Source organism: Oxyura jamaicensis, unplaced genomic scaffold (assembly GCF_011077185.1).
Source record: "Oxyura jamaicensis isolate SHBP4307 breed ruddy duck unplaced genomic scaffold, BPBGC_Ojam_1.0 oxyUn_random_OJ72808, whole genome shotgun sequence".
In the NCBI taxonomy this organism is placed as follows: Eukaryota; Metazoa; Chordata; class Aves; order Anseriformes; family Anatidae; genus Oxyura; species Oxyura jamaicensis.
Window position 1 is genome coordinate 1 of NW_023311257.1, and position 10,927 is coordinate 10,927.

Sequence of the window (10,927 nt, forward strand, 5' to 3'; positions counted from 1 at the left end):
CCCCCCCGGCCCCATCCCGCCCCCCCCCTTTTTCCCCCCCGTTTTTCCTTCCAGGTCTCCCCCTGGGGCACGTTTTTGGGGACGTGGGACATGCCCCCGAGGATTCCCCCCGCCAAGCTGAACCTCACGGCGCGCTCGCCCGCCGCCGCCGCCCGCCTCACCGGCTGGCTCCGCGCCTCCGCCGCCCTCACCAGCGCCAGCAACGGCCTCCGGGCCGAGGTCACCGGCAAGGTGGGTGCCCCTCGGCGGCGGGGGCCTGGTCCCCCCCGGGTGACACACACCGGGTGACCCCTCGCTTCGGGGGGGGGAAAGGGGGGGGGGCGGGAGAGGGTTTTCAGGGCTGGGAGGTGATTTTGGGGGGAGTTTTGTGCAATCTGGGTGGAAAGGGGAGGTGGGCGCAGGGTTGGAGCTGCGGGGGGACGGTGGGGGGGGGGGGGACCTCTCTCCTCCCGTGGGATGCTGCAGGCAGGGTACCCCCCCACCTCCCCACCCGGTGCCGCCATCTCCCCTCGCTCCGGGCACGGGGCTCCCCGCGTCTCCCCCGAAGCCGGGCTCGTGCTCGTGGCGGTGCCGGCAGGAGGAGCTCCCAGCCCGGAGGAAAACCTCGGAGCACCGGGGCTGATGCTGAGCTGCTCCCAGAGCCCCCCCGTGGCACCTCGCTCCCCTCCGTTCCTCTCGCCCCTCTCCGCCACCCCACATCCCCGTGTCTGTGAGCAGGGCGTAACGCAAATCCCCCTCACGCAGCCCCAAGGGCCTTGGTCGGACACAGGAGCTTCCAAGGAGCCTTCGAGGAGCGGCCAGGGGTCCGGCAAGGGTCCCCGGGGTGCTCAGCCCTCTCCCAAATCGCTGCCGGAGGAGCAGCCCGGCAGCGAAGCCGCGGTGCCGCTCTGCCGTAAGCCCAGCCTCATGGATGTCCGCGTGGAGCGGGACGCGTCGCCGGAGCCACCGGCTTCGTGCCAGCCTCGCTGCGAGGATGAGGAGGGGGCAGGGGGCACGGCTGGGGTCCTGAGCTCCCCACAGCCTGGCCTGGAGGATCTCGGGGGTGTCGCTGCACCCCAAATCCCAGCCTCGGCCACTGCGAGGGAAGCTGGGCCACAGGGAAAGGGATCGGCATCGCTGCGCCGGGGGCTTTGAGCTGCCCGGGGCTCTCCTCGGCCCCTCTCCTGCAGCTCCCGCAAGCCGGTTCCCAGCAGAGATCCAAAAATCACCCGGGGGGGGCAGGAGAGCGCTTCACAGTGCACCGAGCGAGGCCGGTGCCGAGTGTTTGTGTTTTGACAGCAATTGGAAAAAATAGAGGTTTAAAAAAAAAACCACGGCAGAACTCCCGCTGCTTGGTTGCGGGGGCCGTGCCCTCCCCGTGCCGTGTCTCCGCTCATCCCCTTTCTTGGCGTCTCGTTCCTTGGTGTCTCACCTGCGGCTCCCGGTGCTCAGCACCACAAACCCCGTTACCGTCAGGTCCCCCGTCCCGGGGGGCTCCCCACCAGCAGGGAACTGGGGGGACGGGGGGGGGGGCAGCGGGGACGGATCCTGCACTGCTGGCAGGGGGGAAAGAAAGCCTGCGAAGCGCGGCGCGGAGGCACAGCGAAGGCTGAACTTGGTTAGCAGCTGTCACGCCTGACAGAATCGCTCATCAGCAAGCTGAAGTGGCTCCCGAATAAAAGCCGCTTCAGCAGCTGCAGGAAGTAATTGGTTTGAAGCTAAAACACAGCCGTTTTCACCCAGAAAATTGCTCCTGCTGGGGCACGGAGCTGTACTGAAAGGCATTCGGCAGCGCGTCCCCTCCGCCGCGGTGACAGCAGAGAGGTTTCTCGTCTCCTCCTCGGGGCGAGGATGCCTCCTGCTAATTAAAGGGTGCTGAGCTCCGCCGGGCAGGCGAGGGGCTGAGCGGGAGGGAAGGGGCTGGAGGCGAACGCAGCAGCCCCGGCTGGATCTTTATCAGAGCAGCTCCCCCCCCCCCCCACAAGCCCGCGGAGAGCAGATGTTCCTTCCCCGTGAAGCCGGCGTCCGGCCGGATGCTGCGCACGGGAAGGGGGCCGAGACCCTCGCTGGGACGGAAAGCGGGGCACGGCTCCTCTTTGTGCCTTCCTCTGCGCAGGGCGAACCTTAAAAACGGGCGGATCGGAGCAAAAAGCTGCGCTCTGAGCGCGGCTGTCCCAGCGCAAACACGGCCCAGGTAGGAAATTCCTTTCTGCTGGGCTGGCAGCGTTCCGCACAGCAAGCCCCGAGCCAAACTCCAAAGTTCAGGCGCTGCACCTGGCTCTCCAAACACAGCCAAGGGCTTGTTTTTCCATCCCAGCTCCTCCGGGAAGCTGCAGCTCCCTTAACCTCAGAGCAAACCCCCCCCCCCCCCCTTGTCTGACTCCTCGGTGAAGAGCCGAGCCCAAACGCGTGTGAAGGATCGAGGCTGCTTTATTGCAAAGGTGGGCGACGAAGAAGCGCTGAGCCGACAGCCGCTGGCAACACACGCCGGGAAAACCACGGCCCTGCCGGGCACGCCGCTGACAGAGCAGCTTCCCCACGGGAAAACTGGACGTGGCAGGGGCCCCGGAGCCCCAAATCTGGCTGAATTAGAAGAATTTAGGTGGCAAGGAGTCGGGATTGAGCACCGCGGTGGCACGCGGGCAGCCCAGATGTCCCCGTCCCCGCGCGGGTGCTGGCGTTGGCAGCTTTGCCCGCTCTCCCTCCCCTGGCGCGGGGCCGCCCTCAATGCGGACGGTTGTCCTGCGCCGAGCCTACACGCGTGCTGCCGGCCTCCCCGAGCCCACTCGGAGCCGCGGGGACACAGATCCAGCATTGTCCCAAGCTCGGGGACAGGGCAGAGAAAAGAAACGCCCTGGAGTTTGCTCGGGTTAAGCCGGGCGGCTCTCAGGAGCGCGATGCTGCGACACGAGCCCCCTGGTCCTGGCCCGTGTCCCCCCCCTCCCGCCGCAACGAGGCAGCCGGCTGGGCGCAGCGCTTCGTCTGGGCTAAGGAAAAGCAACTCTGATCATCCGCGAGATTCGTGAGCAGGGGAAGCGCCCCCCTGCCCCAAAGGCTTCTAGTTCCTGGGGAGTCTGTGTGTGTGTGTCCCCCCCCCCCGCCTCCCTCTCCTCGTGCAGCCCCAGGTGGGCCAGGACGGAACAAATCTTCCAAAAACCGGGAGGCCACCGAGCGGGAGGAGCCTTCACAGGGCCGCCAGGCCCGCCGAGGAGAGCAGGGTCAAGACCAGGACCAGCACCCCGGACTGCTGGACCTGGGTGAGCTTGAAGCCCTTCCCCAGGTCCCACGCCTGCGGGGGAGAGAAGAGACAGCGGAGTTAACACAGCGGGACACGGACAGGCCCTCGCGGGGCTGTGCCAGACGCAGGTGGAGAGGCACCGCCCTGGTAAAAACCAGCAAAACCACCCCAAAAAACTGCCCCTAGATCATGGGCTACAAACAGGCACAAGCATCCGTCACCGCCAGGAAACGGGCAGGGGTCTCCGGGCTGTGGCGGAGGAAGCTGATCCCCCCCCCTCGTCCCCCCACCCAGCAGCAAAGCCGCCCGGGAGCTCTCCCTAATCCCCCGCAGCCGCAGCGCTCCAGGATCGCTTCAGAAGCGGCAGCTGCTCTCCGCTCGCTGCTCTCCTGCGGACAGAAATAGGTTACAGAGCCCGGCGCAGAGCTGCGGCCGCGCTGACAGCCCCGGGGCAGAGCCGGGCAGGTGGGGGACGAGCCTCGGCTCCCAGCACGTCGGGGGGACACCAGGAGGACCCCTGGAGCTGGCAGCCCTCGGGTGCTGCAGGCGGGATCCCATCTCCCACCTGATTGTGGCCGGTTAAAAGCCGGGTGGCTGGGCTCAGCCGTGGAGCCGCCAACCCAAAGCCGCTCCCTGTTTATTCCCTGTTTATTCCCACCGGTGCTGCGCTGCCGAGCTCAGCCGGGGGCCAGCGCTGCTGGTTTCGTTCTCCGACGATTTAATTGGCGGCCTAATTTATACGCGTGCAGTCAGGGACTTCAGCACGCATCCAGTTCACGATGCTCCGAGCACGGAGCTGGTTCCGACTGCTCCATCTGCCCAACAGCACCTCCGAGCGCTCGCAGAGCGGGCACCGAGGGGCCGACGGGCAGCGCCGCGGGTGCGAGGACCCACAGCAGCCTGGCCAGGAGCTGCCACGAGCACCTCGTGACGGCTGCCGCTGGGTGCAGGACACAAACAGCGCCCAGCAGCTTCGGCGCCGTCAGCGCCCGCGGCGTGAGCCCGCACGTGCCGCCACCGCCCGCAGCAGGAGGATCATGCCACGCTCCGGGCCAGCTGCTTTGGCAATTTGCTCCCCTAAAACCAAAGCTAGCTGGAGCTGCAGAAACACAAAATCAGCTACAAAAAGCAGCAGGGCTGGTACTCCTCCCAGCAAGAAACCCTCGGCTCTCCAGCTCCCCCCCTCCTTCGTCAAACACAGGAAGCTGGGCTGAGCAGAGCTGCCTGTTCCACTCCAGCCCGGGGCAGACTCCACGGGTTGCTTTCCATCACCAGTCCTCTGTGCTGTGTCTTCTGGGCTCATTAAATAGCTCAGCGTTATTTAGGAACATGAGGAGAGGGGGGGGGAAATGAGCAAAGGGGGGGAAGCTTCTGCCCGCACGGCCCCGCGGAGCAGGGGATGCTGCTGCCGGCTGCGTCGCCCCGTGAAGCATCAGCGTGGCGCTGCTCTTTGCGACTTAAATGTACCCCAAAATAGCTCAGAGGTGATTAATTCTCGTTTCCAAGGGCACCGGCCCAGACTGCGCACCCGGAGCTCCCGCAGCAGCAGCGGCTTCCCCTCCCTCACCCCCCCGGGCGCACCGGGAGCCCACTCACCAGGTGCCGGATCCCATTCCAGGTGTGGTAGGAGAGGGGGAAAGCCAGGGCGAACTTAGCGGAGTAGATGAGAGCAGGGCCCAGGCTGAGCGACTTCACCACGGCCAGGTAGTGGGGAAACTGCTCCGGGAGCAGCAGGGCAGCCAGGCTGAAGAGGGAGACGCCTGCAGGAGACAAAGCCCGCGGGTGAGGCCGGCGGCAGCGGCCCCGTGCTGCCCGCAAGGACCCAGGCACGCAGCAGCACCCTCGGCGGAAGCCCGAGGCCCCCAAAGAGGAGCCCCAGGCTCAGGAGCTGTGCCTGGGAGCAGCTCTGCGCTCATTTGTTCCCTACACTTAAGAGCAACTCCGGACAAATTTGTCCGTCCGGCCACAAACCCCACGCGGCAAGGGATGCTCCTGCTGGTCACACACGAGGCCACCTCCACGTCCCTCGTCTGGGGACAGGGCCAGAACCAAACCGTCAGCAGAGGAAGGAGGGAGAAGGCCTCCCCTGCCCGGTGGCTGCCGTGCTGTGACAACGCACCCCAGGGTGCCGAGGGCTCCACGTGGGGCAGCAACGCCCTGAACGCGGGGCCCGCACCGGGGCTGCGTCGCCCACACAACACCCGGCAGGAGCTCGGGCAACGGCAGCGAAACCAGCCCAGAGTCACGGCTAAAGGTGGGAGCGAGGTGGGAAACCACGAGGCGGGCGCCCTTCAGCAACGCCCTCGGAGCCACGTCTCAGGGCAGGAGGCCTGAGCTGCCTCGCGCGGCCCGAGCGGGCGCCAGCAGGAGAGGCAGCGGCCAAAGAGACGGCGTGCCGCGAGCACCCACTGCGCCTTCCCCGCCTCGTTTCTGGGCCAAGAGAGGGTTTTCTCCAGATGGTGCTGCCAAAAGAACGGGAGCGATCGCAGCGAGCCGCCAGCCACGTCGCGAGCTCAATAGCGCCTGATTGCAGCGCCGCACGCACGCTCGGGAGCCTGGGCTGAGGCCGGCGCTGGCAGCGCGAGGCAAGCAGCTGCTTCCCCCCCGCTCAGCCACTCGTCTGCTCAACGGCCTTTGTGTCAGCCCTCGAGAAGTGCCGGAAGGCAGAGGCTCCCGTAATTACAGCCCTCGGCGGAGAGGAGGTGAACGCTTCCCCCTCCTCAGCAGACAGCGATTCTCCTCCCTGCTCCATCGGCGCGGAAAGCCATCGCTTCCCACCCCGGCTGATCAACGGCTCCTTTATGCGGCACCACAAAGGGCAGCAGCGGCCCTGCCAGCTCGGGCTGCTGCCAGGGACCTCGTGCCACGGGGCCAGGCACGTCCCCCCAGCTCCTGGAGATAAAACCCCAAACTCCGCGCCGTGGATGGAGGCTGGGGGGGGGGCTGGGGGGGCACGCACGGGTGCTGGCTTTGGGCAGCCCGACTTCCCGGCCCTCGTTGCCCCCTCTCGCTTCCACCCAGCTGCGCTTTTAGGGTGAAGGAGGCGAGGCCTCGGCCCCGCGCGTCTCCTCTGAGCCCCTTCGCTCGCTGCCCTCCTGCAGAAGCCGACCCAGCTCCTCCCCCTCGGCAGCTCCTTCCCCGCTGCCGTGATGGAAGTGAAGCGGCCTCTCACAGTCAGGCGTCCTCTCACTCAGTCGAGTCGGATTGCCGGAGGGGGGTTTCAGCAGCTCTGATGGCAGCGCCACCTCCTCCTCCAGCAGGATCCCCGGGCGCTGCCAGGAAGCTGCGAGACTCTGACAGTGCCAGGGAAAATCCCCAAAGCTCTGCCGGGCTGAGAGCCCTTCCCCCGGCTGGGGGGAAAAAACAGGCACTGGAGGGAAGGGCTGAGATCTGGAGCAGCTTTTGGAGGCTGGGGGAGGGCTGGAAGGAAGCAGCGTTTAGGGCTGGGGGCACGAGGAGATCCGGGCAGGGATAAACGGGGAGAAAACCCGCTGCTGGAACTGGAGACGAGGGGGAAAAAGCCGCAGCCACGTCGGAGGGATCCGGCCCCGCGCCGCCAGCGGGTGGGAGACGCACGCACCTAAGCTGAGCGCGACGCCGGTGCCCCGGTGCGTGATGGACATCGCCATGGGCAGGGACCACCTGCAAAACAAAGCGAGCCCGTCAGCAAAACGGGGCGCGAGGGGGGCGGGAGGAGCAGGGAGAAAGCAGGGCCCGCCTGTTCCTAGAGAGCTCGGCGCGGCCGGGCGGGCGGGCCTGCACTCGGAGCTATTCAAGGAATCCAGCTGGAGCCAGAGGGGAGAGCCGCGGGAATTTGCAGAGGCAGCTTGGGAATGGCAAAGGGCGCTGGCACGGCTTGGGGAAGGGGAAGGGCGGCCGCCGAGAGCTCCAGGAGGGCGGAACTGGAGGCTGCGAAGGGCTTTAGGAACAGAGGGGCAGGGGCTGGGCACCCAGACTCGGAGCTACGTGAGGGAAGGTGGAACAGTGACAGAAGAGGCCCCAGAAAAGCCATCCTCCGCCCCGGTGAGGGAGAGGCACGGCTCTGGGAGGGGGAGGGCACCCGTCCTCAAGGCCCCGTGTGAAAAAAAGCGAGTTTTAACAACCCCAAGGGGTACCTGGGGATGTGCTGCCCCCCCCCAGCTCGCCTCAAGTGCACGCAGGGGCCGGGGCTGCCCCCAGGGGCGTCCCCGCGCGTGGCCCTTACTTGTAGATGGTGACGTGAGGGGACAGGGGACGGCTGGACTTGGTGTTCTTCTCCCAGAAGCGAGCCATCTCCTCCTTGGCCGTCGTGGCCATCGGCACAACGCTGCGAAGAGAAGAGGCGGGGGCAATCGGCGCATTACCGAACGCCGCTAAGGCGCAGCCTGCTCCTCACTGCCACGGTAATCGCACGCTGCGCCAAACGAGGAGCTCGGAATTTCACCTTCCTGAGATCACGCGGCGACGACGCTCAGCCCAGTTCAGCAGAAAAATCACCACTCCCTCCCCGAGCCCGACAGCACGGGGAGGATTTGCGGCTCCCGGCCCTCCGGGGTGACGCAGAGCGGCAGGGGGTGGCCGAGGGACCCCCACCCTTTATTTATCCCCAGCCCCCCCGTAAATAGGCCGCGCGCTGACGGCACGACGTGCTAAGAGCCCGGCCGACGCACGGCGGGGATCGGGCGGAATTACTGAGAGGACAGAAAGCACACGTGCCCCCCGCGCCTCGGCCACGATCCCCCGGGGGAGAATTTAATCCTGTTCCCCCCCCCGCCCCCCGTAAACCCTCGCACTCACTGGCGCACGGGGAAGCCGGGGCCGAGCCGAGCCAGCAGGCATCGCCGACCGACGCATCTGCAAGAGAGGTGGAGAAGGTTCGTGAGCGCCGGCGGCGGGGCCGGGCAGGGAATTCGCCACTTTGGGGGGTTTGTGCCTTAAAATCAGCCCCCAAGGTGCGAGATCTGGGCTGTTCCTAAACCTCCGAGCTCTTACACCGAGCTCTGACAGCGAGCCTCCAGACCCCGCCCGCGGGTTCGTTCTTTACCATAGCCTGTAATTAGCCGCAGGGTAATTAGCCTCGTGGGCTGTAACAGCTCGTTTGTACGACAGACCGAACCGCGCCCTGATCTCGGGGCTGCGCCGAGGCAGCCCAGTGCTCGCTCTCCTGCCAGCCATCAGCAGGGCGGGCGGCACACGGCCCTGGAAAGACATCTCGGCTCGAGGCCACCGCTGTCCCCGCGCCCAGAGGGTGACGTCGCCCCTCGTCTGGCGCCGGGGGGGTGGCAGGTCACTGCCCCAGCCCGCCGCACGCAGAAAAGGCAGCGCTGCGTTTCGCCCGGCTTCGTTAGCGGCCGCGGGTAAACGAAGCTCTGCTGCTCTTCGGATGAACTGAGGACACGGCTGGGAAAACATCTTGGGGGTGAGCTCTCGGCCAGGTGTGAGCCGTTGTGAGGAAGCGCTCCGAGTTCCGGCGTAAATGATCCGAGGGCTGTTTCCTTTCAAAATCCTCCTTCAGAGGCAGGGCTGGAAGCTCCGCAGGACGGCATCGCAGCTCGGGACGTGCGCGGCGCAGAGCCCAGCTTGAGCTCGTCGCGCTGCGGCTGCTGCCTGCTGAGCGCCGCCGGCTGCGGGGCTCTTTGGTTCCAAATTTCCACCACCTGTATTTAGCTGCCGTGGGAAAAACCCAGCCCGCCAGTTTCTGTTGCAAAAACAGCCTCGGCACGGCCCCGCGCCGTTTCCCACTGAAAACCTTCCCGGGCACAGCCTCGAGTTCATCAAAACCCTCCCTGAAAACTCGGCTGAGCCGCAGGGGGAGGAAGCGGCGGCAGCCGAGCGGAACCGAGCCTGTACCCAGCCCTCCATCACCCCCCCAGGAGACCCCTGGAAATAAAAAAAAAAGCCTCAGAAAGCTCCGGGAACCTCAGAAAGCTCCGGGAACCTCAGGAAGCTCCCGGCCGCTCCCCGGGGCGGGCAGGGTGCGGGCCCGCAGCAGACGGGGCTGTTTCTCCCCAAAACCTCCTCGCCACCTCCCCGCCCCGCGCCCCCGGCGCTCGCAGCTCGGCCAGGCCAGGGTGGGAGCAGCCCCGAGCCCCCCCCTCCGCTCCCAGGCAGGGGAGAGGAGGTGAATAATTAATCAGCGCCCGCAGGCTATTAATTATCGACGCTCCTCTCACGCCCTCTCTGTGCTCTTTTCCGGTGTCTCGGCCTCCTCCAGCTCCTCGGGAGCCGCTCGGCACCACTGGTGCTGGAGGAGGGAGCTCAGGCCCCGAACCCCACCGCCCCGAGGCGGATGAAACCCAGCACGCCTGCGCCTCCCCGCAGCCCGATCCCCAGCAGGAGCTCCCCATCCCCTCGGCACCATTTTCGTGTTGTTTTTTTTTTTTTTTTACACGCAGAGCATCGCAGCCTGCTTCAGCGCGGCCCTGTGCAGACCAAGGTGGCGGCGCGCCCAGGCCCCGTTCCCCTCCATGGGGACGCTCCGAGCTGCTGCACCTGCCCCAGCTCCCGGCCCTTACCCCACGTTTTCCTTCCCCATCGCCGAGAAACGCGTTTTGCCCTAAAAGAAAACCGAGCCCTCGAGCAGGAGCCCACGGACCTGAGGTCGCCCAGGCCGGCAGCCGCCACCTGCGGGAGGGGACAAAGACGCAGGCGGCGGCTCGGGGACACCGGGAGCTATGGGGGGGGACCCAATCATTTGAGGGTTTTCTCCCTCTGGGAGCACAACTTCAGGAGGCGCCGGGGCCGGCTCGTGAGGAGCGGCAGCTCGGCGTCCCATCAGCAGAGGCCATCGGCATTTCTCCGGCGCGACAGCTCGAGGGAAATCGCTCGGATTTCGCCGCGGAGGAGGCAAACGAGAGGTGATCAAAGACGCTGTCTTCATCTGCCGGGCAGAAGCCGGCAGGAGGGGAACGGCTTCAAAGCAGAGACCTCGCTTTCGTCTCACGTTCCGAGCCCGGGCTGCGATCGCGCTGTAGCGCGCCGGGGAGCTCTGCTTTTCACCAAACCGCCCCCAAAAGCTTCCCCCAAAAGCCCGACGGCCCCACGCCGCCACGAAGGGACCACGTTAAGGGGACGGAATGCCCGAAATCCGGCTTCAGCCCTGACATCAAAGGGCCGAACGTCCTCAAGCGGCGGCGGGGAGGCGGCAGGAATAAAACCTGCAAGGAGCAAAGGTGAACGGGAGCCTTCCTCCGGATACGGGCGACCTCCCGGCCCCGCGGGGCTTGTTCCGGGGGAAAATTTGGGGTTATTCCTGCGGGGGGGCTACTGAGCTCCTGCAGAAGTCTCATGGGACGGCTCCGTGAGGACGCGGTGCCTGCCCTGAGCACGGCCCCGAGCCGCTGCGACGCGGAACGGAGTCAGCGCACCTTTTTCCGGGGTGAAAATGGGCAATTTCACCAATTCCCCCGATATTTGGGCTCGCCTCGGCCAGGCAAACCCCGGCCCCAAGCTCCCTGCCCCTAGGTCGAAGGGTCCCAGCCCCGTGCTCCGTTTTCCCACCGGCTCCCACCCCAAATCCGCCTCCTCCCACCGGTCCCAGTGACACCAGTCACCCCAACCCGCGCCCCCCCCCCCCCCCCCCCCCCCCCCGCGGGGGGGGGGGGGCGCGGGGCCCCCCCCCCCCGCCCCGGCCCCCCGCCCCCCCCCCCCCCGGTGCCGCCTCTCGCCCCCCCGGAGGGGTTGGGGGCGGGGGGAGCCGCCGGAGGCGGACACGGGGACACCGGGGGGACA

At 66.8% G+C, this 10,927-nt stretch overlaps 2 protein-coding genes across 2 annotated transcripts; one reads left to right on the forward strand and one right to left on the reverse strand.

Annotated features, from left to right (window-relative positions):
* The first annotated feature begins 8 nt into the window (after positions 1-8).
* Positions 9-1,357, forward strand: CFAP126 (cilia and flagella associated protein 126). The gene is made up of 3 exons (XM_035314486.1): positions 9-231; positions 745-822; positions 1,009-1,357. The coding sequence occupies exons 1-3, from the start codon at positions 91-93 to the stop codon at positions 1,132-1,134; spliced, it is 345 nt and encodes a 114-aa protein (XP_035170377.1). The 5' UTR covers positions 9-90; the 3' UTR covers positions 1,135-1,357.
* A 1,034-nt stretch (positions 1,358-2,391) lies between these two features.
* SDHC (succinate dehydrogenase complex subunit C) lies at positions 2,392-8,112 on the reverse strand (the record flags this gene model as incomplete). The annotated part of the gene is made up of 5 exons (XM_035314487.1): positions 2,392-3,268; positions 4,814-4,977; positions 6,798-6,859; positions 7,422-7,523; positions 7,994-8,112. Coding segments are annotated over 5 exons (552 nt in total), but the record flags the coding sequence as incomplete, so codon positions are not given.
* Positions 8,113-10,927: the final 2,815 nt, after the last annotated feature.